General features: G+C 42.4%; 1 protein-coding gene across 1 annotated transcript in view; it reads right to left on the reverse strand.

Annotated features, from left to right (window-relative positions):
- Positions 1–1,839: 1,839 nt before the first annotated feature.
- The window catches only part of LOC306981091 (NACHT, LRR and PYD domains-containing protein 3-like), a gene marked incomplete at both ends in the record, with an annotated part of 491,281 nt that continues 467,641 nt past the window's right edge, over positions 1,840–25,479 (reverse strand). The window contains 2 exons of the mRNA XM_079580641.1: positions 1,840–1,907; positions 3,738–3,829. Of these exons, the coding sequence (XP_079436767.1) occupies positions 1,840–1,907; positions 3,738–3,829 (160 nt within the window). The remainder of the gene's footprint in view (positions 1,908–3,737; positions 3,830–25,479) is intronic.

Raw genomic sequence — 25,479 nt, forward strand, 5'->3', positions numbered from 1 at the left:
CATGAGAGGCTGCCACACACACAGTATTTAAAGGCTGTAAACCTTGTTGAACTCTCTGAACCGGACACATTTAACGTTTATTTCTGAAATTAGATTTGTTTTTACACTTCTCTTCTCAAATCTATTTCCAGATTAGCTGTAGAACATTCATCACTCAGTATAAGTTGTAAGTATCTCTACAGTTAGCTTCGACTGTAATGTTTGGACTATTGTGCAGATGAATGGGGTTTGTCGATGAACTGTGATGACTGTGTGTACAGGAGGTGGATCGGCTGGTGTCAGGGTGCAGAACAAATGACCTGGAGCTGATGATTGCCCTGCCCTGCCTTGGCCCTCACCCAGATACTCTCCCCCATCATCACCGAGGACTTGGTGCAGTTCTATCAGTCCAGCCTCATCTCCATCGCATCGTGCGTGCAGTCTGGTGACTGGCTGCAGACTCCCATCCTGGACACCGTTTAGTTAAGTGATACTTTGTTAATTCCATAGATAAATGTGTTCTCTGCACCTGTCTGAGCCTTCCGGACCTTCTAAGGTGAGACCTGTCTGAGCCTTCCGGACCCTCTGGTGAGACCTGCCTGAGTCTGCTGGATCCTCAACGGACTGGACAAGGTCAGAGCAGAGTCTGTTCAAGCCCAACATCTACTGCACGACTAAAGGTGAGTCTGATCAAGCCCAACATCTACTGTACGACTAAAGGTGAGTCTTAGCCCAACACCTACTGCACGACTAAAGGTGAGTCTGATCAAGCCCAACATCTACTGTACGACTAAAGGTGAGTCTGATCAAGCCCAACATCTACTGCACGACTAAAGGTGAGTCTTAGCCCAACATCTACTGCACGACTAAAGGTGAGTCTAAGCCCAACATCTACTGCACGACTAAAGGTGAGTTTGATCAAGCCCAACACCTACTGCACGACTAAAGGTGAGTCTGTTCGAGCCCAACATCTACTGCACGAATAAAGGTGAGTTTGATCAAGCCCAACACCTACTGTACGACTAAAGGTGAGTCTGTTCCAGCCCAACATCTACTGCACGACTAAAGGTGAGTCTGTTCAAGCCCAACACCTACTGCACGACTAAAGGTGAGTCTGATCAAGCCCAACATCTACTGTACGACTAAAGGTGAGTCTGTTCCAGCCCAACATCTACTGCACGACTAAAGGTGAGTCTGTTCAAGCCCAACACCTACTGCACGACTAAAGGTGAGTCTGAGCCCAACATCTACTGCACGACTAAAGGTGAGTCTGAGCCCAACATCTACTGCACGACTAAAGGTGAGTCTGAGCCCAACATCTACTATAACGAGTTAGTGATAAAACATTTAAATGCTCCGTGTTGGAGACAGTTTAATCAGAAACATCAGATCCTTTTTGTTCCTCAGAGGTAAAATGATGGTTTTGTAAGAATAAACTGCAGTGACAGAGATGATGCAGTTTTGGAAAGAGACAAAGAAGAACAATTATCAACAAAGAATCAAAAGACAAAACCCTGATGTGAATTACATTGGGTTCCAGATCAAAAGTAAATTAATATATTTAAACATAGTTAAGCCCTGATGTTTGCAGAGCAGTTTAAGAGCATTGGGGGGGAAAAAGGAAACAAAACATTTTTCCCATTTTTTTATTTTTATTTTTTTAATCCAAATCACCAGGACAGTTTATATCTAACATAATATCAGATCAATGTAATAATATCAATAAGTCAAACAGATCAAAGCTCCAGGATCAGACGCCTGGAGAGTCTGAAGGACTTCACTTTCTTCTCTCTTTTTGTCTCCAGGTTCTTGATGGAGCTCAGACCTGTTCCTCTGAGCCGTGATCCTGGATCCTTCTGTTTATTCTCCTGGACTCAGACTGAGGCGTCTGATCTGGAGCTGCTGAGCATCATTATTAAGGCCCCCAGCTGTGGAGAAGCAGAAATCAGAAATTATTTATTACAACTTATTAAAGACAAGACAATGAAAAATAATAAAGTCTTTAAACCAGTTAAATCTCCCGTGTATCGGAGTGTGGGCTGGTGTGACTGAGGAAGACGGAGATAAACTGAATATGATGATTATTGAAACTAAACTCACTCCAGGTCTGTTTTTCATAAGGATATAACGTAATAACATGGTTAACACTTGATCTTCATAAATAACCTTTAATGATAGAATGGATTTAAGATTAAAAAACTCTTTAAAACAAACTCCAACAGCCTCAGTGTCAGTCTCTCCAGTCGACAGTCAGGGCTCTGTATGACGACCAGGAGCTCCTTCACGTCTGACTCACTCAGACTGTTACTCCACAGGTCCAGCTCAGTGAGATGTGAGGGGTTGGACTTCAGAGCTGAGGCCAGAGAGGAACAGCTGATCTTTGACAAACCACAGCGATACAATCTGAATAAAATAAATACATAAATAAATAAAGTTCTTAAAGTCCAGAGATAAAACAGATAAAACAAACACAAATGACACTAAAAATTTAAAACAACAAACTTTTCCACAAATTGTTTAAAGTCTAATTCTTTTCTAAAACTTTCTAAAATATAGTTTGAACAATATACAAATGTTAATGTATAAAAAGCATAAATAGATGAAAATATTTCATTTATTTTGTGATTATTTTTAAAATGACATTTAACACATTGAGTGCCAACAATCCAGACCATTTTTCCTGATATTTGTAGCACCACAGTGTATTCTGTGTTATAGTTATGGACACAGGCTGTGGCTCGTTTGAAAGCTGAGACTCTCAGCTCTCAGGAGGTGGAAACACTTTCATTCTACGTGTCTCGGTTCCTCAGAAATCCTAAGCTAAACAGAGGCTAGTTTGATCAAATATTGTGTGTTTTATGAAACACAACTGTCTCCTTCATTTCACTCTTCACTCTTCAAGAAAAGAACATGGACTATTGAGAATGTCTGGGCCTGAGTTTCACGTTGTTTGAAGAGAACATGGAGCTGAAATATTGTTACAAAAACACGTTGCCGAGGACGCGGTGGTGACTCGCAGTAAACAGCGCTCGCGTCTGACACAAGGTTTATGTTTAGATCATAAACTGTCGGCTTGTCGACCTGATTGGTCTGTGATTATGAGGCCGACGGATAAAAAACTAAAGAGCATCTGAAGCACAAGGTGAGGAGATGTTCTGTGCAGGAGATCCCTCTGCTCTCCCTCCTCTGTCTGACACTGAGCTGCTGCAGGACCACTGGGCGGGGCCGCTGGGCGGGGCCGCTGGGCGGGGCTTTGAAAACACACGATGAACTGTTGTGTCGCCATCTTCACTGTTTTGGTCACGGCCGGAGGAGTTTGATGGTAAATCCTAGCACAGAAGACGACACACAGAGCTCCCGCGCTATGATTGGCTCGTCTTGGTTTTGCTGGAGTCAGCGAGATTCAAATCACACAATTCCAGATTGTTTCCCCCATGAATCTGTGAACATGAGGATCAGTCTGACTCAGGCCAGGCCAAGACTGTCTCATTTTGTAATAAAACAAAAAAATAATAATGCAAAAACGCGTTTTTTCTTTTTCTCACTCAATGTGTTAAAATATTCTAAAAGTTTATGGATAAAACTTCTAAGTTGTTATTCTTCTGGAAATTGATTATTTTTGTCATGAACAAAACAAAACAAAACTTGAGCCCTGACACAGAGACAGTGAACTGACCTGAGAATCTGCAGGCGACAGTCTGACCTTTGCAGAAAACCACACAGATGAGACACTCCTGACTCAGACAGTCTGTTCTCACCCAGGTCCAGCTCAGTGAGATGTGAGGGGTTGGACTTCAGAGCTGAGGCCAGAGAGGAACAGCTGATCTCTGACAAACCACATCTCCTCAATCTGAATAAAGAATAAATGAAGCGATTAAGTCCAGAGTAAAGTCAGAGGAGTTTCTGTAGCTACAGCTGAACATCTGAGACTCTGGTTTGGAGCAGGACTCAGAGGTCGGGGGTAAATGCTGTAGTTTTTCAGACATGATCTCCTACACTTTACTTCACTCTCAGAGAACGGTTACGTCCCATCACTCAGTGATTAAAGGATGAGGAGAGTGGAGGATGGACGAGCGAGAGCCGTCACAGACCTGCACTGACCTGAGAGAGGAGAGCTGACAGTGAGGACTCTTCAGACCTGCACACAGCACAGACACTGAGGAGTCACTCAGGTCATTAAAACTCAGATCCAACTCTCTGAGATGGGAGGGGCTGGAGCTCAGCGCTGACGCCACCACTTCACAGTGAAGATCTGAGAGTCTACACCGAACAAACCTGTAACAGATGTTAGAGCGACATGTGAGTGATTCTAACAGGTCTGTGGAGCTTCTGTCTGTGACTGAGGACTCACACAGCCTTCCTGCAGTTCCTCACCGCTGGGATCAGTCTCAGTTTACCCTGATCAGACGTGTTGTATTTGTTTAGGTCCAGCTCCTCCAGGACTTGCTCTGACATCTGCAGCATGTAGGCCAGAGCCGAGCACTGGATCTCAGACAGTTCCTCCTTAGTTCCACCTCCAGACTTCAGGAAGTCCTGGATCTGCTGCTGCACAGACTGGTCCTTCAGCTCCATCAGACAGTGGAAGATGTTGATGCTTCTGTCGGGAGAGACTTTCTCTGAGCTCATCTCTTTAAGGTTTTTAATGACTTCTGTGATTTCTGATTGGTCGATTGGACTCAGCAGAGCTCCTAAAAGTCTGTGGTTGGACTCCAGACTGAGGCCATGAAGGAACCGCACAAACAGGTCCAGGTGGCCGTTTGGACTCTGCAGGGACTTTTCTACAGATTTTCTGAGGAATTTATTTGGACTTAACACTGAGACTGTTCCTTCACTTCCATAAAGAAACTCCCTGACCACCTCCCGGTTGTTCTTAAAGCAGTGGTGAAGGTAAATGGCTGCCAGAAACTCCTGCACGCTCAGGTGGATGAAGCAGTAGACTGACTGGTTGAAGACACTCTCTCGTTTGAAGATCTCAGTGCAGAGTCCGGAGTAGACCGAGGCCTCGCTCAGGTCCAGACCCACCTGCTCCAGGTCTTCTTGGTAGAACATGATGTTTCCTGTCTGCAGATGCTCAAAGGCCAGTCTCCCCAGCTTCAGGAGCAGCTCTGTGTCGGCCTCTGTCAGCCCCCAGGTGTCAGACCTGACCTCTGTTTGTGTCTGTTTGTACTTCCTCTTCCTGTGCGTCTGCACCAACAGGAAGTGTGCGTACATGTCTGTGAGGGTCTGGGGCAGTGGTCCGCTCTGATGGCTTCTCAACACGTGGTCCAGGACTGTGGAGGTGATCCAGCAGAAGACTGGGATCTGGCTCATGTTGTGGAGGCTGCGGGAGGTTCTGAGGTGGGACAGGACTGTTTGAAGCTGCTCTTCATCTGAGAACCTCTTCCTGAAGTACTGCTCCTTCTGTGGGTCAGTGATGAAGCCCCTGACCTCCGTGACCCTGTGCACGCACCGCGCTGGGATCTGATGGGCCGCCGCTGGGCGGGAGGTGATCCATATAAGGGCGTGAGGAAGCAGAGCGCCTCTGATGAGGTTCACCAACAGTACGCCCACCTCTGACCTCTGTGTGACCTCAGAGATGAGCTCACAGCTGAAGTCCAGAGACAGTCTGCTCTCGTCGAGGCCGTCAAAGATGAACAGGAGTTTACAGACGGACAGAGTGTGGGCTGTGAGCGTCTGTGGGGCAGAGAAACACAACATTTAACATCCATGACTTTACACCACTTTCCTTCAACCCTCACTTTAAACCAGTGAGTGGTGGAGCTCCAGTGTGAGGGACTGCAGGGTTTACAGTGAATGTGAACACAGACTGAACTAACAAACGCCCTGAGAGCCAGGAGTCATTTCAAAAGTGTTTTAGACTTTGAAATATATGATGTGAAAGGTAAAGCTTTCTCTAAATGAGAGTGACCTGTGGATCCAGCGCTGGATGGAACACTTGGATCAGCTCCATCAGACTGTAGCGCCCCCTTCTGACCAGGTTCATCTCTCTGAAGGACAGTGGCACCACCAGCTGCAGCTCCTGGTTCTCTGAGCCCTGGGCCCAGTCCAGACAGAACTTCAGGACTGAGAAGGTCTTCCCCACTCCAGCCACGCCCACAGTCAGCACGGCTCTGATGGAGCCCTGCTGCAGCGCCCCCTGCTGCTGCTCAGGGGGCAGAGCTTTAAAGATGTCCTGGCACCTGATGGTGATCTCCTGGACCTCCTTCTTCTTGGACTGTGTCTCCAGACTCCTCTCCTCAGGTTGGGCTCTGGCCTCTTCACTGAGGCCCTCTGTGATGTACAGCTCAGTGAAGATGCTGTTCAGAAGAGTTCTATCTCCTGATTCTTCACTTCCCTCTGTCACACTCTCACATCTGCTGCTCAGGCTCTGCTTATGCTCCTTCAGAACCTTGTGGAGACCTTCACCTGGACACAGAGGAGGAAACACCTGTTAATGTTGATGAACAGGTCTCTTATTCCCTGCTGTAGTTGATGAGTCTCAGACTGAGCAGACTCACCTGGTGCAGGGCCTTGAACCCCCTGATCAGGACTGTTGCCTGTGTCTCCACACTGAGGCCAGGCGTCCTGCTCTGACTCTGTTTCTCTGTGACACAAACACACAGCACTGAGCACGTCTTTAACATCTCACAAGTTACAATCACAAATATAAAGCACAGTTTAGCTGCTGAGACTCTGTGTTCAGGTCAGATCTTACTGTGAGTCTGGAGCAGGTTCAGGACTGAAGTTTAGAGGGAAGCTTTTAGACCAGTCACTCTTCATGGACAGAGCCGACACTGAGGCTGTGGATCTGCTTCTGTGGAGAGAAGATGATTCATGTTTGAATCTGAAATGTGAAGTCAGCCTCTGGCCAGCAGGGGGCGTGTTAATGCAGGAGCAGAGATGACTTTAACATAAGATAAGATTTCGGCTTAAAGGCAAATATTAAAGTAAAATCAGATCAATAATACTTGTTTATCTTAAAGGGCAAAGGTGAAGCTTCAGCACCACCTGGGCTCTCTGTGACCCTGAGGAAAACCCTCTGTGGGATTTCAGTCTGGTCACAGCTCCTTCAGGCCTCGAGCCAAAGTCCAACAGAACAATCAGATTAATGTCTTTATAACGATCAACGAGGAGCCAGTCATTACTGATGGATTTATGATCTTTAACTGAATCTCTGTGATTCACTTCAACTCTAATACTAATGTAACACAGGGAAGGGCATCAGGCTTTGTCAGTGTTTCACTGAAATATGAACATGAATATTCTCTCAAAATCACTTTTAGACAATCACAGGATCTTAACACAATTAGTAAAAAAATAATAACTTCCTTTGACTGAACCATTTTAAAACCTTTACTTCATCTGTAGCTCTCACGTACGAGGGGTTAAAGTAACTCAAATAATAATGATACAATAATTCAAATATAAATGTGGTAAAAACCAAAGCAGTAAAACTGGACTTGATAAAAATCAAAGGTGTGAAAAGCAGAAAGTGGTAAAATCCCACATGTGATTAAATCATCTGTGAATTTGGATTCATTATAACAACATGGTTCATTTAATAACATTAATATCATGTCCATAAACTTAGTCCATGTATCGTCCACAGATCCTCTCATATGTTTCACCTGCACTTATCTCTGACCACAGGCCTGGAGCTTTTTAACCTCTGAACCCACACTTTAATGCATCGTCTCCAGTTCAGCTTTACCCAAATCTCCAATGGAGAGCAACAGTGTGAGTGTGTGAAAACTGAGTCACATTTTATTTTACATTTTTGCTTTTCGTAGGTTTTTGTTGCTTTTCTGTTTTCGTCGCTCTTTCAATTTTTTTTTCAGTAAAATTTAGATTTGGGTAAAGCCAAACTGTAGAAAATGTGCTCGGTTCAGGTGGGGGTTTAGAAGTCAACAGAAATTATTGACGAGATAATTTTTATCTCCAAAATTTAAGCTACTGTTGTGGCTACTGTTGTGGCTAACTAAGTGTTGTGGGATGTGTCATTTATATGTGTTTAGTTTCGGACAGCTCAGTGTGTGTGAACGGGAGTGAGTGAGTGCGCGTGACCGAGGCGCGCCCCCCCCTCCACGAATGAGTGTCTGTGCGAGTGAGATGAGCGTGTGCGGACAGAGACGGCGACCGGTGCAGGTAGCTAGACATGATGGTACAGTGTATTGTAGCCAGGCAGCATAATAAAAGCACCCAAACTCTTCGGCAAGACGGCCTCTGTGTCTTTGAATGCTCAGTTGCCCACATCAAATTTACCAGCGTGAAGTTTAGGGAGTTAACCCCGGGAGGAGAACTACCCGGCCCTGGAGAAAACGGATCTCCCCTGTGTCTCCCAACCAAGGTTAGGGGACAAAAGCAGGAACGGTTAACATAAGCTATCTAAGCTAACTAAGGTAACTAAGCTAACTAAGGTAACTAAGGTAACTAAGCTAACTAAGCTAACTAGCAGCAGGTGCTAATGTCGTGACAAATGTCTCCACATTGAGCTTTTGGACTTTGTCTCGGTCCATTTAGGAAACTGATCCATCTGCTCATCCATCAGTGTCTCTGAGGCCTGAGGTTTAAGACTCAGATCTACAGGAAATAACGAATATTACAGCACGACCTGAAACTGAAGAGGGAAAAGTGGAGGAGCTAAAACTAAACAAGTGAATAAAAAACAACAACATAAGGTTCATGAGAAGAAGAAAACAAACGATAACTTTGATGAACATCATATTAATGACATTTAAATGAACCATGTTTTCATTTTAATGACGTCTAAATTCTCAGATTTTCACACAGAATTTTCACTTGTGGGATTTTATGGAACTCAGTTTTACCCTGTTCTGTTTCTAGTTTTACTGCTTTGATTTTTACCACATTCATATTTAATATGTTTTGTTCCTTTGACCCGTCACACTCACGTTCATCTGTTTAGTCTTTAAATATTATATTTCCCTGAGCGTTAGATCGAATCATCAAAGGTCGTTCAGAGAAATCACGACAATAAAAAGAGTTTTTTTATGACCAGTTTTATGACCATCACAAAATGGCCGCCAGAGCTGTTGTTCCAATGGGTTACCATGACAACATCTTATCATGAGTTCATCACAGATCTGTGAATGATCCACTCACTGCTCTGCTTTATCTGAGGATAAACTTCACATCAGGTTTGTTTCTCACCGTGAGTCTGGAGCAGGTTCACGTCTGAAGTCTAGAGGGAAGTTTTTAGACTTGTCACTCTTCATGGACAGAGCCGACACTGAGGCTGTGGATCTGCTTCTGTGGAGAGAAGATGATTCATGTTTGAATAAATTAAAGTAAAATTAAAGTCCAACAGAACAATCAGATTAATGTCTTTATTTTCTTTATCACGATCAACGAGGAGCCAGTCATTACTGATGGATTTATGATCTTTAACTGAATCTCTGTGATTCACTTCAACTCTAATGCTGCTTCCAAACGCGTTTTGGCGCCTCCAAAGCGTCAGGTTTACATTTAAAATACATGGAGGACGCGCCTCCGGGGGGCGTCAAGATGTCCCGCAGCGGAACATCTTGTCCCGCAGCGGAACATCTTGGCGGGACATCTTTGAGGTTTTTCGCGCTTGGTGAGCGTTTGACGCCTCCAGGGCGTCGAGCGCGGCCGACGCTCGAGTTGGGAAATGTTGAACTTTTTGGCGAAATTTGCGAGCTTCGACCAATCAGGAGCTTTCCCCCCACAGTGACGTTGTAGCTGAGCCACCGGGGCAGATTCTACGCCGGCCCCACAGATGTAAACAAGTCACAAGTCACGGAGGTTTAGCTTCATTGTGAACCGGAGCTACAGCAAAGACACATCAGAGCTTCTTTATCTAAAAAGCTAATGCCAAGCTAAACCTCCGGTCCTCACGTGAAAACGAGAAACATCCACAAATAAAGTCAAGAAAGAACAATGATCACACACTGAGCTGGGCTGATGTTGTAGTTTATTACTCACATCATCTACAATTAGCTCCGGGGGAAATCCATAGCTTGTTAGCTCAGATAGCTCAGTTAGCTCAGTTAGCTCCATTTGCTCAGTTAGCTCAGTTAGCTCAGTTAGCTCCATTAGCTCAGTTAGCTCAGTTAGCTCAGTTAGCTCAGTTAGCTCAGTTAGCTCAGTTAGCTCAGTTAGCTCACATTGAGCTCCGGTTTTCTCCCATGAAAAAGAGCATTATGCACTAATAACATCAATGAATCCGTAACGACACAGAGCAGCTTTATGACGATCATACACTGAGCCGCCTTCACACGTTTGTGGTTTATTGCAGACTTTTAATCAACAATGAGCTGTAGCAGGTACAGTGTATTTCAGGCAAGAGCTACTTCCAAGATGCTACGAACAGACTCTGAGCTGACGCACGGCCAGAGCGTCTGACGCTCGGTGACATTTGTGACGAGCGTCTGACTTTAGTAACACAAGCGTCCAACGACGGGCTTGAGGCGCGTTTTGACGCCCAAAACATGTTTGGTGTGGACGCAGCATAATACTAATGTAACACAGGGAAGGGCATAAGGGTTTGTCAGTGTTTCACTGAAATATGATACGACTCAAATAAATACTTAAAAACATCATCTGTTTAGTCTTTAAATATTATATTTCCCTGAGCGTTAGATCGAATCATTAAAGGCCATTCAGAGAAATCACGACAATAAAAAAAGTCTGGTTAGTTTTATGACCATCACAAAATGGCCGCCAGAGCTGTTGTTCCAGTGGGTTACCATGACAACGCCTTATCTACAGTTTTATTACAGATCTGTGAATGATCCACTCACTGTTTATTACGAGTGAAGGAACTTTCACAAACTCGAACAGTTGAACATGAAACATAAAGTAATGAGTTTAGTCACATTTGTCTTTGAAGGAGGTTAAATAAGAAACAAACTCACTTTGTCCCACAGAGCTGTGGCTCAGTGCTGCCCTCTGGAGGCTTTGCTTTTCCTTCTGCCATTTCCTCCGAGTCTCGTCCTGGGGGAGAATCAGAGCCTTTAACACAGAGATAAACCTCATCATGTGAACGCTGAGTTTATTTACCTGAGACTGAACCAACAGGAAACAGTGAGACTCGGAGACTCGGAGACTCGGAGACTCGGAGACTCGGAGACTCGGAGACTCGGAGACTCGGAGACTCTGCTCTGTCTGACGCTCCTTCAGACGCACTTTGACTCTGATTCAAACTGATCTTTCCTGTAACTCTTCATGACGAGGCAAAGCTACAGGTTAATGATCCACTAATACAACATCCATCATAAACTAAAGGTCGAAAAGAGTTAATGATTATTTAAGTTGTCAAAGTTTTCCCAGTTTTTATCATAGTTTTGTCTCTGATCATGAGTTTATTCCTTTGCTTTGGCTTTTCAGACTTAAGGCCGAGTCAACAAGCAAAGGTTCAGGATCAGTGTTTAGACGAAAAGATGGTCCAGTTTGTCCCACTGACCTTTACATGTGTTTCAGGATTCAGACGCTCAGTTTCATTAAGGCAAAGGTTTTATGTTTCATGTTGCACGATTGAACCTGATCATAACAAAGGCCAATAAAACAATTCTGATTCTGGAAACGTAAGGATGGAAAAAGCTGTGAGAAATGTTGAATAAAATCCTCTTTATTCTCTCGTGTCCTGATGATTTACAGTTCATGACGTTTGTACTGAATGTGTTTGTTTGTCTCAGTTTTGAATTGTCCTTTGGGATGAATAAAGTTGTTTGAATTGAATTTGACTTGAATTTGTCTTTTAGTCGTTGACAAACCTGCTCAGAAATCCAGGTACGAGGTTTACTGTTTTGGATTGACCGAGACTGTCTTTGAAAACAGAAAAACAATTGTCTTAGTTTGTTATGGAGCCCTGGAAGTGACGTCAGACAAAAAATACATATATAGATTTTTTTTGTTTTTTATTTTGAACATTATTACTTTAGTTTCATGTTTCATGTTTCATGTTGCACAGAAAGTTTGTAAAACCTTTGACAATAGTAAACAGTTTTCTGATTCTGAGCCGATTATTGCTCCACGTGGAAGAATCCGGAATGACATCAGGATCCAAACAGCCTCACATGAAACTCTTTTTAATTTTTCATCAATTTTTTTGTCAATTTTTGTCACTTTTTTGCCACTTTTTCATCAATTTTTCATCACTTTTTTGTCACATTTCCATCATTGTTTTCGTCTCCGTTTTGTTGCTTTTTCTCATCTTTTTTCCAGAAGCTTTTGGATTGGGGTAAAGCCGATCTGGAGAAAATGTGCTCGGTTCAGGTGGGAGTTAAGGGGTTAAGAACTGATTCTCACAGAGAGATAAAACATTCCATTCTTTAAAGTGGGCGGCTCGGTGGCTCAGCTGTTAGAGCCTCAGCTTCACAGCTCAAAGGTGTGGAAATTGGTCCTCGTTCAAATATCTGCTCCAGTCCGAGACTTTAAAATGACTTCTCAGGAGAATCACTTCTTTCGAAGAGGTCTTTATTCAATCATAGCACAGGATACAAGTTAAAGCAACATGCACTTCAAACAGATATCATCACTCGCGAGTCTGAGCATCGCCCCCAAACATTCTACTTTATACCCCAGGTACCTTACCCCCTAAACCAAACAGATCTGACTTTTCACCCAGACAGTACGTGCGGTTCCGAACCAAAACAAGTTTGCTCAGTCACTATTCATTAACTTTTTAAAGTCTGATGAACCTGGTGCTAGCACAGTCACCCCAGTTCATCAGACTTTTGAGCAGCCATTCGAGGCTACTCTACAACAACAGCTTATACAACCATGACAGAGCATTTAATTGACCTCTGGGAAGGTTCATACTTTCATACATAATTAATTTCTTCCATAATCCCCTCTCTTGATTACCTGATTACAGGTAATCATTAAAAAACAAAACATTCACAATATCTTGATGCACTTGACATTGAGAGATGCAAGTCGCTATCTCTTTTTATAAACTCACACAATTATACACCCATCCTTGTTCTATGTTAGTGTATTGATTTAACTATAAATGTTTATGTTTGTTTTGTTCTTTTTTACTTTTTTTGTTACAATGTTCATGTACGTAAATCAGTAGTGATGCTCAGATAATTGGATTAGAACCAAAGCACTTTATCAATTTTGAATTTCGACTCGAGTTAATAATCATTTTCGTGGTCTGATTGGAATTCGGCATTTAAGAGTATGTATTGTGATTTTGGGCCATGCCGCTCAAATAGAGTTTTAACTAGATTTGTCACCAAGGCTCGCAGACAAGGAATAATGCAGCAAAAAACTACAAAAATTATCATCAAAACTACAAGGACAGGTATTAACAATTTTAGCAGTAACTGCCACCATGTGCCATTGGTCAGCCAAGTCCACAAGTCCCAACTGCTGGATGACATGTGAGCTTGTAGGTCATCTCTAGCTACCACCATGTCTTTTAGTGCTTGTGTGATTAGGCCTCCATCTCCACTGTTATCAGGAATGAATGTACAACATCCGGTTCCAATTTGGGCACATACACCCCCTGAGGATGCAGTTAATAAATCAAGCACTACGCGATTTTGCAACACCATGGTACGTATAGCTCTTAATTCTTCATTAGTTGCATTAATGGCCACTATAGTTGTATTCATAAATCCCAATAATCTCCACCGATTATACTCTACTTCTGCACGGACTGAGGAGATGCCAAAATTGGGAAACAATGCTATAGCAATTCTTTCCCCTGTACTAAAGATACGTTGATCATATGGAACTCCACGATCGGCTAATGTGTCTCTCTTACCACGCCTACCAATGGAACTTTTTACAGTGTTGTGCACAGTGTGTAATTTGTCTTTTGGGATGTACATAATGGGTTGATGTAGTTCTACAAGTGCACATGTACCTCCCCAGTGCTGTGGTAGGTTGGCGTAAAGTGCATGTCCGCATAGCCACAACCAATCATTCAGTACTCTAGTACCTGTGTGAACGACAGGGGCTACACGAGAACATCTGCAGCCAAGACTTTTAGCACACCATAGTGCAAAATCTTTGTTCATCTCCTGGACAGTCGCTCTCAGCTGCGTATTCTGCCAACAAGAGTCGTCATTCAAACATGCATAAATTGCTTTTTCATTTTTAGGTGGGCAAAAAGTAATTACATTTTGGCAATGTGTTTTATCAATGTGTCCTACTTGTGTTTTGCCATTTCCTACATAACAAGCAGTATAGTTATGAGGTTCTATAATGTCATCCATGACAAAAGGTTCCTTTAGCTGTGGCCATGTTAGTAGATCTAATTGGGCATCGCATGGTGAGTTTTTTAGGAGGGCTTCTGGTTTCTCAAATGGAATTGACATGTCGCCTCCGGTTATTGTTTTGTCAGTGCCAGGATGGATGGATAAGGCTACAAGACAAACAACTTGAGTTTCGTTTGGTGAGGTTGCATAGATGCCAGTATGACTGACAGATATGGGAAGATGGGTGCACACATAGCAGTCAGTGTTATTTGTGAGATGAGCTGTGTAGTTCACATATCTCCACCAGACGTTAGCTTGATAGTGGTGGTGTTTTTCCCCCCTGTCTATGTACCTTTTGGTGAAATTTTCAGGACTCATTTCCGACCGTTCTCTAAACAGCACCAGGGTAAACACAAACATCATTGATATCACTATGACAGAACATATCACCGTAAATGAAGAACGACTCATCTTTTGTAGATTCACTTTTGAAATGTTCATAATGGAAACAGCTTCTTCTGGTCACGTGTGGGGTGTAAGATGTGACCGCGATCGTCTGTGTGACGGGAGCAGAGGTTACTAGCACATGCTCCTTAATCTGGCGTGGCCTCGGTCTTCTATGTTCCTGGAGCAGAGGTTACTAGCACATGCTCCTTTCTCTTGGGTTCTAAAAGTGTCTTTTCCTGTACTTGGGTGGTGTTTTTGTGAATTACAGTACCTTTATCCGCTGGTGGGAGATACAGTCATGGATCTTCCCACTTTGGGTACTGATCAGTCTCTTTTCAACAGTCCTTACAGAGTTCCAGCCTCTCCGATTACAGGTGCGTCCTTGTCCTGTAATGGAAGAGATTCATCCGGCAGATCATCTGGTATTTGATTATTTTGCAACAATGTCTTTTAAACTTGTCCTTATGCATGTAAGGTCTTCTTCTGCACCCCATTTTATTTTTTAAGAATATTATTCAAATATGCTTGGTTCTATACCCAAAACTATTGATTTAACGTACTACAAAAATATAATGGATACTATGATGATTCAATCTCTGTATATATGATTTTGAATTTTAACCTTAATGAACGTATTCAAAAAGTGTTAGAGGTATAAGGATAGATAAGTCAAAAAATTAAAAATCAAAAACAATTTTTTTCTTAAAGATAAAAAGGTCTTATTTAAGAATTAGAAACAAAAATTTCAAAGTTAAACATAAAAAGTTAAAGTTAAAAGTCTTTAGTAAATGTTAAATGTTTTTAGTACATGGATATAGTCAAACTTTATAAAATTAACTAATTTTTAAATTTCTTTTCTTGTTTCTATTTCCCTATTAATTTTTATATCTTTTATTTCCCCTCTTAATTTTTATATCTTTTTCTTGTTTTTATTTCCCCTCTCTTCTCCCCTCTTCTTCCCCTGGAGCCCCAGGGGTAGAACTTCTTGAATGGTGATTCTCATCTTCATTGTCAAGCGTTGCACAGCCAACCTCTCTGTTTTCTGCATTATCAGAGGAAACATTTGTAGTAATGTCTTTTCGGATTTGACCTAGACTTCGTTGTGTCGGGTCCACTGGTGACTTGAAACAGTGAGACAAATGGTACCACAGTTTAGAAGTTCCTTTTTGAACTTGTACCGATCTTCCCGTTGATTGGAGGACTAGATATGGTCCAGTTTGGTAAGGCTGAGTCCAGTTGTTTCTTTTATGCACTTTAACATAGACCCAAGATCCTGGGACAACATCAATTTCTGGATCAGGAGTATGTTTTAGATCATGTGTCCTTTTCCTGCACCGATATAGTTGCATCACTATTTCTTGAAGCATTTTGACGTATGAGTGATGTTGTTTATCCCAATCAACAAATGGCGCATCTTCATTAAAAGGACCAGATGGTTTGTGCATTTCTCTGCCAGTTAACAGTAGATGGGGTGAATATGAAGTGCTTCCATTGACGCTGTTCCTGATATCCATCAGAACAAACGGCAAGGCCGTCACCCAGTCGAGTTTTGAGGTTTGCCACACTTTAGCCAGTTTTCTTTTTATGGTGGCATTCATTCTTTCCACAGCTCCTTGACTAGATGCATGATATAGATTTCCCAGTCGCTGTGAAATGTTGAGGGCCTTTAACACGTCACGTACCATCTTGGCTGTGAAGTGTGTACCATTGTCAGATCTTATGGTATGTGGGACACCAAATCTTGGGAATACCTCGGTGGTAAGATGTTTGACCACTTCCTTAGCAGATTCCGTCTTGCATGGGAAAGCTTCCACCCACTTTGTGTATTCACAGACAATCACCAGCAAATATCTGTATCCACGTACTCGCATTTCTGGTCCCATATCTGTGAAGTCCATCACAATCTTTTCGAAAGGTTTGTTTGGAAGGGTGAACGTGCCTGGAGGTGGCTTGCAAGCCTTCTTGGGCGTTAATGTTTGACAAGCATGACAGTCGTCAATCCAGTATTGCACAATAGATTGCATGTGTGGGTGCCACCACAGATCGATGTGCTTCAAAATAGCCTTGTAGCTACGATGGGTTGAATTGTGATATTCATCAAACAGCATTTGGAGTAGGGGAACAGGAGCGACAATTTTTCCTTCATGATTTCTCCAGATTCCTTCATCGTCCTTTACTGCTCCCCGTTGTTTCCATGCATTTTGTTCATATGCTCCAGCTGCTTCTTGAATTTCTTTGACATATTTGGTGTCAATGATGCAGGAGTCAGCTGCATCGTCAGATTGTTCAGCATCTCGGACGAGCATGTGTCTGTTGTTGTAGTTTGCTGCATCTTTTGAGGCCTGATCGGCCGCGTGATTCCCTATGGACACAGGGTCTTGTCCTTTGGTATGGGCTTTGCATTTCATGATGGCTAGTTTCTCTGGTAGTTGAACCGCGTCGATGAGTTGTCTGACCAGTGTCTCATGTTTGATGGGAAGCCCCGTCGTCAGCTTAAAGCCATTCCGTATCCAACCAGCAATGGATATTGTGACTGTCTTGAAGGCGTAAACCGAGTCAGTATATATGTTGACTTTTTGACCCTCCGAAAGTTGTAGAGCACGTAGTACAGCCATTAATTCTGCAGTTTGTGCTGATCCTCCATCCAGTTGTTTTGCCTCCAGGACTTGATGTTGGTCAATCGAAAGCTGTCTGACTACAGCATATGAGGAGATGACGTGTCCCTCTCTTGCTCTGTACGAGCAACCATCGCAATACAAGTTCATATCAGGGCTGGTCAGTGGAGTGGTCTGTAGATCCGCTCTGACGTATAGTTCAGTTTTGACTCTCTCTTCACATGTGTGTGGAATTCCTTCGGTCTCCATGTTGGTGGCCATGTTGATAGTACCACTTTCAAACGTGATGTGAGACTGTTTCAAGGTTCCTGAGATGTTGTTCGATCTCTGGGCTGTGGTGATAAAGAGCTGAGAGTTTAGATATGCAAGTATGCCATGATTGGTGTGCACCTTCAGCTGATGATTTTGTACAATATGTGACGTTTTCTCAATAGTCTTGGTCAGGGCTGCAAGATATCGTGCACATCCAGGCTGTGACTGTTCGTGGGGGTCAAGCTTGCAGGAGTAGTGTTTCAGCACTTTCCGTGTCCCATGTTGCTTTTGATAGAGTATGGCTTGCACAAATGACCCTTTTTCCATCACATCCAGGTGAAATGGGCTGTTATAGTCCGGGGCACACAATGCACATGCAGAGCATATCGCTTGTTTAGTTCTTATGAATGCTTCTTCAGCCTCTTGATCCCAAGATAGCGTCGCTGTGGGATTGTGCATTCCATGTGGCTTGATGAGTTCTCTGAGTGGTGCCGTGAGTTCTGTGTATCCTGGGACATACTCTCTGGAATAGTTGCAGAGACCCAGAAAACTGAGCATTTGACGTACTGTTGTTGGTTTTGGTGCTTGCAGAATAGCGTCCTTGTTGATATCTGTCACCCCTTGTGCTCCATTCGATATCTCTCGTCCGAGAAAGTGTACAGATCTTCTTGCCACTTGCATCTTTTGTCTTTTCACTTTGTAGCCTTTTTCAGACAGTCTTGTGAGCAGAGCAACCGTGGCTTCAAGAACATCTTCTGGTGACGAGCTCCCCAGGATAATGTCGTCGACGTACTGGATGGTTTTAACTGTGTTAGGAAGTTGCAAATCAGCCAAATCTTGCCTCAGGAAGTGGTTAAAAAATCCGGCTGATAATTTGTGACCTTGACACAAACGGCTGTAGGTCAGCTGTCGTCCTCCAAGGGTGAAGGCAAAGTATTTTTGACAACTTGGATCCAGGTTTATAGTAAAGAAGGCATTTGCCAAATCTATCACCGTGAAGAACTTGCACTCTGGAGTCAGGTTGTTCAGGGCAATATATGGATCTGGAACGGGATGTAATTCTCCAGCTGTCACTTCATTGATTGGTCGTAGATCTTGAATCATTCTCCAGTTCTGCAAGTCAGATTTCTTTACAGGAAATAGTGGAGTGTTGTATTCAGACTTTGCTTCATATATCACTCCTGATTCCAGTAGTCCGTTTATTGTTTCTTGAATACCCTGTATTTGATCTTCTTTAAGTGGATATTGTGGACGGTATATGGGTTTTGTCGTTGTAAGTTCCACTTTGACAACATGTTTTGTTTGTCCCACATCGTTAGGATGTTTCATCCATACACTGTCTGGTACTTGTGCGAGGTATTTCTCTGTGTCTGGATGGTCTTCGAAGGTACGATGTCTTGTTTGTTTAGAAGCTCTTGTGACGTCTCCAGATCCTTGGGATACGATTACTTTGAACATTTGATGCTGTGGGTTATAAAAAACTCCATCTGTTTCAGTGGCTTCGTATTGCAGCGTAGAGGCAAACTTAACCATTGGGCCGAGTTGTTTCTGTGTGTGATGCTTAGATATTGCAAGTGACACATGTGGAGCACTTTCGTCATTTCCCATGTAATATGGTCTCAGTTCTTCTGGCAAAGCGACTGCAAGTGCCATTCCTTGGGGGCCCAAATACAAATTGGTGTATGTCACTTGGAATGTTTGGCCTTCTACATTTTGCCACAACTCGTCATATGTGTCATCTTCAAGCGTGATATAGTTCAGGGTCACATGTAATGGGTCGAAAGGTTCTCTGAGCGGATATAATGACTTTGCCCATTTTTTGTATGTTTGCCATATTCTTGATGCATCATTCCCTTTCTCTGGATCAGTGAGAACTTCAGTCCAATATATTGTCGTCTGGGCTTTGAGATCTTGCACGACGTCTGGGGAGAGATACAACATCTTCATCATGCTTTTCTCTTGCATGCTTCGCATCATCATGATTGTCTCTTGTTTGTTGAGTATCTTGTGACCTTCTGGGCAAAATATCAGAGACAAGGATAGTTTACACATCAGATCTCTTCCACAAATGGACACGTCACATTCAGGTAAGTACAGGAATTCATGTTCTATGGTTTGGTTCTTCAATGTTACTGCCAATGGTTCAGTAAAGGTTTTAGCTTCTGGTCTTCCCACACAGCCTGTTATGGACATTGTTTTTGTTGTTAGTGGAAAGCGTTGTCGAATGCAAGATACTGTTGCTCCTGAATCCACTAAGAACTTGAGCTTCTGTCCATTTATTTTTAAGACCACCATTGGTTCGCTTTTCCATGGCTTAAGCGATTGGTCTGGCTGCGGGCCCCTCTAGTAGCAGTCTCCATATTGATTGAAGCATCCGTAAGTATCTTTCCCATCTCGATAGTTGTTTCCAAGATTCATCACTCTCGGGTTGGGCATAGTTTGCTGTTGGCCCCTGGGTTGTGTATACATTTGTTGTTGATTGTCTTGTCGATTATACTCTTGTGCTTGTCCTTGGGGCACCGAAGGACATTCCAAACTCCAATGTCCTGGTTTTCCACATGCATAGCACAGACCAGGCCGTGAATTGTTAAATCTCCCCCTTCCAAAGCTGCCTCGCCCTCTTCCTCTTCTTCCTCTTCCCCGAGGGTTAACAAATGGGGCGGTGTTATAGATTACCACTGGTGCAGCTGGGGTTAGCTTAGGCTGATTTTGCTGTAAGCGATTGGTCTGTGTATCAGGTGCCCCCTGTGCTTGTTGTGGTTGCATCACCATCTTGATGGCAGTCGTCAATTGCTCGGTCGTTATTGGCACATTTTCTTCAGTGGGATCTTGTTTGACTGTCATAACATTAGACGTCTTTTCTTTCTTCTTGTCTTTGGACTGTGTTTGCAATTTCTGCAATTGTAGCTTTATTGTCGCTAACTCAAGTTCTTTCTTCTTAGAGTCAGTTTCTTTGTTGTTGTTCAGCCACTTAGTGACGTTGTGGTTGCAGTGAGCATCAAATTCATCTTCAGTCTTGGTATATAAGCCCATTACATCACTTAGGGCGTCTTGTACCGTTTTCGGCATCCCCTTGACCAAGGTAGAGTAGAACATGACTGTTGTGCCAGTGCCTGGTTGGATTGGCTCTCCTGTTGCATCATGATACAGAGCTTTAGCACGTTGTTTATAGCTGTAGTAGTCTTCATCATCCTTCATCCGCAGTGACATAAGTTCATCAGTCATGATGCACGGGAATCTTGTTCTCAATTCTTCTTCGAGTGCATTTCGAAACATGTGCATGGAAACAGTTTTTTGCAAGTGTATGCGTACTTTGATTTCCACTGCTCGTTTGATGTTTTCTGCGACTGTTTCATCTGCAGCTTTCGTCAAGGCCGCGTGCACGTCTCCCCAACATAACCTGTCCCCTGCTGTATGTTTAAGAAGTGCTCTCATCCATGGGACTCCGCCCTTTGTTAGTTTTGGCAACACCAGCATCAAGGCGCTCCAATCTCTGAGCGTAAATGGTTGGTACAGCACTTGTCGATTGTCTGTTGTTCTTAATGGATAGACTGCAGCAGAGCCTGTTGGTTGTGGTCCTGCGTTTGCATCTGGCAGGGGATCAACAATGCCATTAATAAACACTTCATTGTATTCTTCCGTATCCACGATACCAGAGAAGTTTCCGGTGACAGCAAAGGGTTCTTCATGCCGTAGATTTTTGATGTATGGATTTTCTCTTATTTGGTCAACGCTCTTGCTTCTGGGTCGTCTTTCGCCGACGATTGTGTCCAGTTCTTTCAGTTGTCTATCAGTGTCCAATATGCTGGTTAATGCTGACACTTGATTTTGTACTGAATTCACTTGTTTTTCAAGCTGGACCAGGTCGGGAGCATATTGTATTGGTGCCAATGACAGAGCTCCTGCTGTTACGTTGTGTGTCATCAAAGGGGCCGGGGGCGTCATGCAGTGCATTGGTCCACTATCAATGGCTGCTTCCTTTCCATAGAGGGACGGGTACAGACGTGGTATAGGCGCTGAGTGGGGAGCACGATAAGGAGGCGGTTTGGTCATGAGTGGTGTCTTCATGAGTAGTTTGCCATCATGTGCGGCTAAACTTTGAGTGGATGATGGACAATACAAGGTATTGTATGTCAGAGGTATGTCTTGTTGGCTTCGTGTTCTTCTTATAGTCTCTTTCAGGCTTTTTCGCAGCTCATCTTCTTGTCGTGGGGTCAATCCATGTCGCTTTCTTTCAGTTTCCACTTCACCTTTCTCATCTTCCTCTGATGCATCATCATCATATTCATATCTCGTTGGAGAGGTTGGCCGTGTTGAAGGCTGTTGTGAGCGTGTGTTGTATCCGTGTCTTTTGTCTCCTTCCACTGTGTAAACAGTTGTTGAATCAATCTTCTTTGGGAAGGGCTTTGTTTTAAATGTGACTTTCTTATCTTCATCCGTCGGTTTCATTACGAGGATTGATGACAGTTCTCTTAGTTCTTGACTTTCCAGCATTTCCTTCGCCCATTTCCTTATCCTCTGAGCTTGGGCTTGTTTCTTCTCATGGTCTTTGATTTTTTGTTCATTCAGTTTTCTTCCTCGGAGGGTGCGGGTGGGGTGCGTCTTGTAATGCAAAACTTTTCCTTCGTGGTATTGCATGATGCTTCTCCATTGGTCTTCTGTTGGTGCAATCGCATTCTTTCCCCCGTGGATCAGGCCTTTTTTGGCATATTTTTTCAGTAAATCTTGTATAATAGAGCGATTGAATTTGGCCTTTTTAGGATCGGATTCATTTTGCAGAATTTTATTGTTCCAAAATTCCGTTAACTGGCTCAAAGTAAGAACTCGAGACATTTTATTTTATATTTATTTTTGTTACATACGTAAGTCTTAATTGCATTAGGTTTTATTTTTATTTCAATTTATTTATCCGTATTTTTATGTTTATTTATTTATTTTTTCATTAATTATTTAGTTACTTGATCAATCACTCAGCACTCAATCAATCAGTTAATCAACCAATCAACCAATCACTTAGCCAATCAACCGATCAATTAATCAATCAATCAACCTTAATTGACCAATCAACCAATCAACCAACCAATCAAACAATCAAACAATCAGTCACTCAACTTTAATTGTTAACTCTATTTATAGAAACTGAATTGATAATTATTTTAGATCTTTTGTTGCGTTTGTTATTGCTAATTTTTTACCTTAAGAATGTTTGAATAATCGTGGATTGGCTGCCCGATGCCTTTGTCTCGCCCTATCTTGTCCTCCGTTTTATCTAAAAAGAAACAGAAAATCGCACTGATCAGTTTCATTTAACGTTACTATGGGACATTTATAATTATGAAATTTAAAAATGTTTTTCATTATGTTATTGTTTACTATTAATGTAATTTTATTGTTTCTATTTTTATCATTATCGTTACTTGTGAACAAAATAATATATTTTTTGTTTATGTTATCATAATTTACTTCATGTTATTCATAATATAAGTACAACAGTAATGTTTTGATTACTCTAATACCCAAGCATATACTTATTATTGATATTACATATGGAAATGCATTAGTTATCACACTGCAAGTAAACCAGCCACAAAAGCATCCTTATATAAGTTGAGACATGAAAAAATCATCAAGCTATCTTCAAATTACATGCTAAATCAAGCACACACTAGAGCGATGGCCACTAAATCCTCTATGTTTTTGGCCACAACACTAGAGATCGCCATCGCTGTGTCAACCAGTCTCAATTATTTACTAAACGTCGGAACGTCATCAGTGGGGCGGCGCTAGGTACTCGTCACCACTGTCAATGTACGTCCCACAAGGGCCGAGTCTATACATTGCAGATCCCGCCCACATGACCTTTTTAAGAACACGCTTCATCAGAGCTGGGGAGGAGCCATGACTTTCCCCACAAGCCCAGTCCACTATGGGAGGCGGGGGAGAGGAAACTGTCTAATATAATCAATAAAGGATTTTCTTATCTTATAGGTTACAGTCTATGCACTGCACACCGGTGCTTTAATTATGCTTTTACAAAATACAAGAGAATGGGAGAGTCTACACTTTAATTTATTTTCTATTTTAATATTCTTAATTTGCGCAATTATGTAGGTCAAAACAGCACCAGGCAAGCCACCCAAAAGCACTGCAACACACACACCACCAACGGTCACAGCTCCAACATGCAACAGGCACGCACACCACTGCTCCAAAAAACACACAGCCGTCACACCGCACGCGCAGTCACAGTCCAAACTCCGCGAAAAGTAAACATTCAGATGTTCTCACTCCTCGCCAAACGTAGCCTGAGGGCAACTCAAACAGCGCAACTAGCCACATCTTCGAAGCAACAGCATGCGACACAAACCTATCGCAAATTTAGAACTACAACCGCCAATGCAAAGTGCCTCCACAAGACCTCAGGCAACTCACTCAAACACTGCTTTCCTCTACACAACCGCGTTTCTATACATTTTTTGAATTATCCACGCCATGTATCTCCAGATTGGATATACAGATCAAATTCGTCGTCTAGGTTTTTTTCTAGACTATCAACTTCTTCATCTTTATCAGGCAAAAGTTCAAAAGTCGGGACATTCAACAACATGGCTTTTGTCACAGCCCTTTGAACATTTCTTATGAAAATCGGTGTGCAAATACACAATACCACAGTCAAAATCATTATACTCCCAAGAGTCACAATAACAGCAATTAAAACAGCATGTATTTTAACCTTGAGTCCCCGCAACAGTTCTATTTCACTATACTGCTCTGAATAATCTATTTGCTCTAAGATGTGTGAAACATTAATTGCTTTGGATGACAGAAGTGCGTCAATACAACCTTGAACAATTTGGGTTACAGTTTGATTTTGCTCATTTTTTACTGTTATGTTGGTAGTTGACTCAGGCTCCATCATGACAGATACAGCCATAATTGTGTCCACTGGTTGTGTTACACTCGGGTTTATGTCGTGGGGTGTTGATTCTATCATTTGGGTGGTGGCCTGGGTAACGGTCACGTCTTGCGTAACGTATATTATCTTGGGCAGAAATAGATCGTCATCGATACATTCATCGTTAGGTTCTGATATTACATTGCCATAAGGATGAGTCCCACACATACAGTAAATTTTGGCCCGTAGGGGGCGTCGCGGCCACGTACAAACCACTACAACCTCTACGCCTTTCGTGGTTGCGGTGATCAGGGGGTGAGTGTCGGCTTTTGCCTCCGTACAAACTTCAGATGTTATACCATAATCACGAGCATATGTGGCAATTTCTTGCCGTGTTCCTTCTTTTTTGTCTATAGTTGGAAGATTTGCTAGGACTTCATTTGGATAACAGGGTTCATATTGAACACCAATTGCTGTCACTGTTCCATTAATTACACTACACCGGCAGATTATGTCTTCTCCTTTTTCAGTGTATATGTTAAGAACATCTCCAGTGTTCTGTGAGTTCACTGAGTTCACAACCACCAGCATGCAACAAATAATTATATTTAAAAACATTGTTAACCTTATTTTGGATTTACAAGATTTTAATTAAATTTATTGCTATTTCTAGACTAATTGTTGGTCGTTTTAATTGGGTTTTTATACTATTTTTACGTTTATATTATTATTAGTAATCTATTTTTAAACGTTTTATTATCTATTTATTTACACTTTTTTTACAGAACATATGATACTTATTTTTCAACAAACGCCTTTCTCTTTTCTGTCCCTAATTTTCCCTACTCTTTACTTACTGTATACTCTTTAACATTGTTCGAACGTTCAGTTACCTTTATCGTGCCTCACAAAATGCATTTAAAAAACAGCACGGTATTTTGCTTTCTCTTCCAGCTTATTTTAAGTGCCCGGACAAAAGCTTCTATTCTCACACTTCTTGTAGCTACTATGTTTAAAAAATCAGCACTTTATTCAAGTGTTTTCTTATTTTTCTTAAAAAAAGGTACAACTAGTTTATTCTATTAATTAATGACGAAAATGTATACGTAAAGTTCCT

The sequence above is a fragment of the Gobius niger genome, assembly GCF_951799975.1.
Source record: "Gobius niger genome assembly, chromosome: 21".
Taxonomy (NCBI): Eukaryota; Metazoa; Chordata; class Actinopteri; order Gobiiformes; family Gobiidae; genus Gobius; species Gobius niger.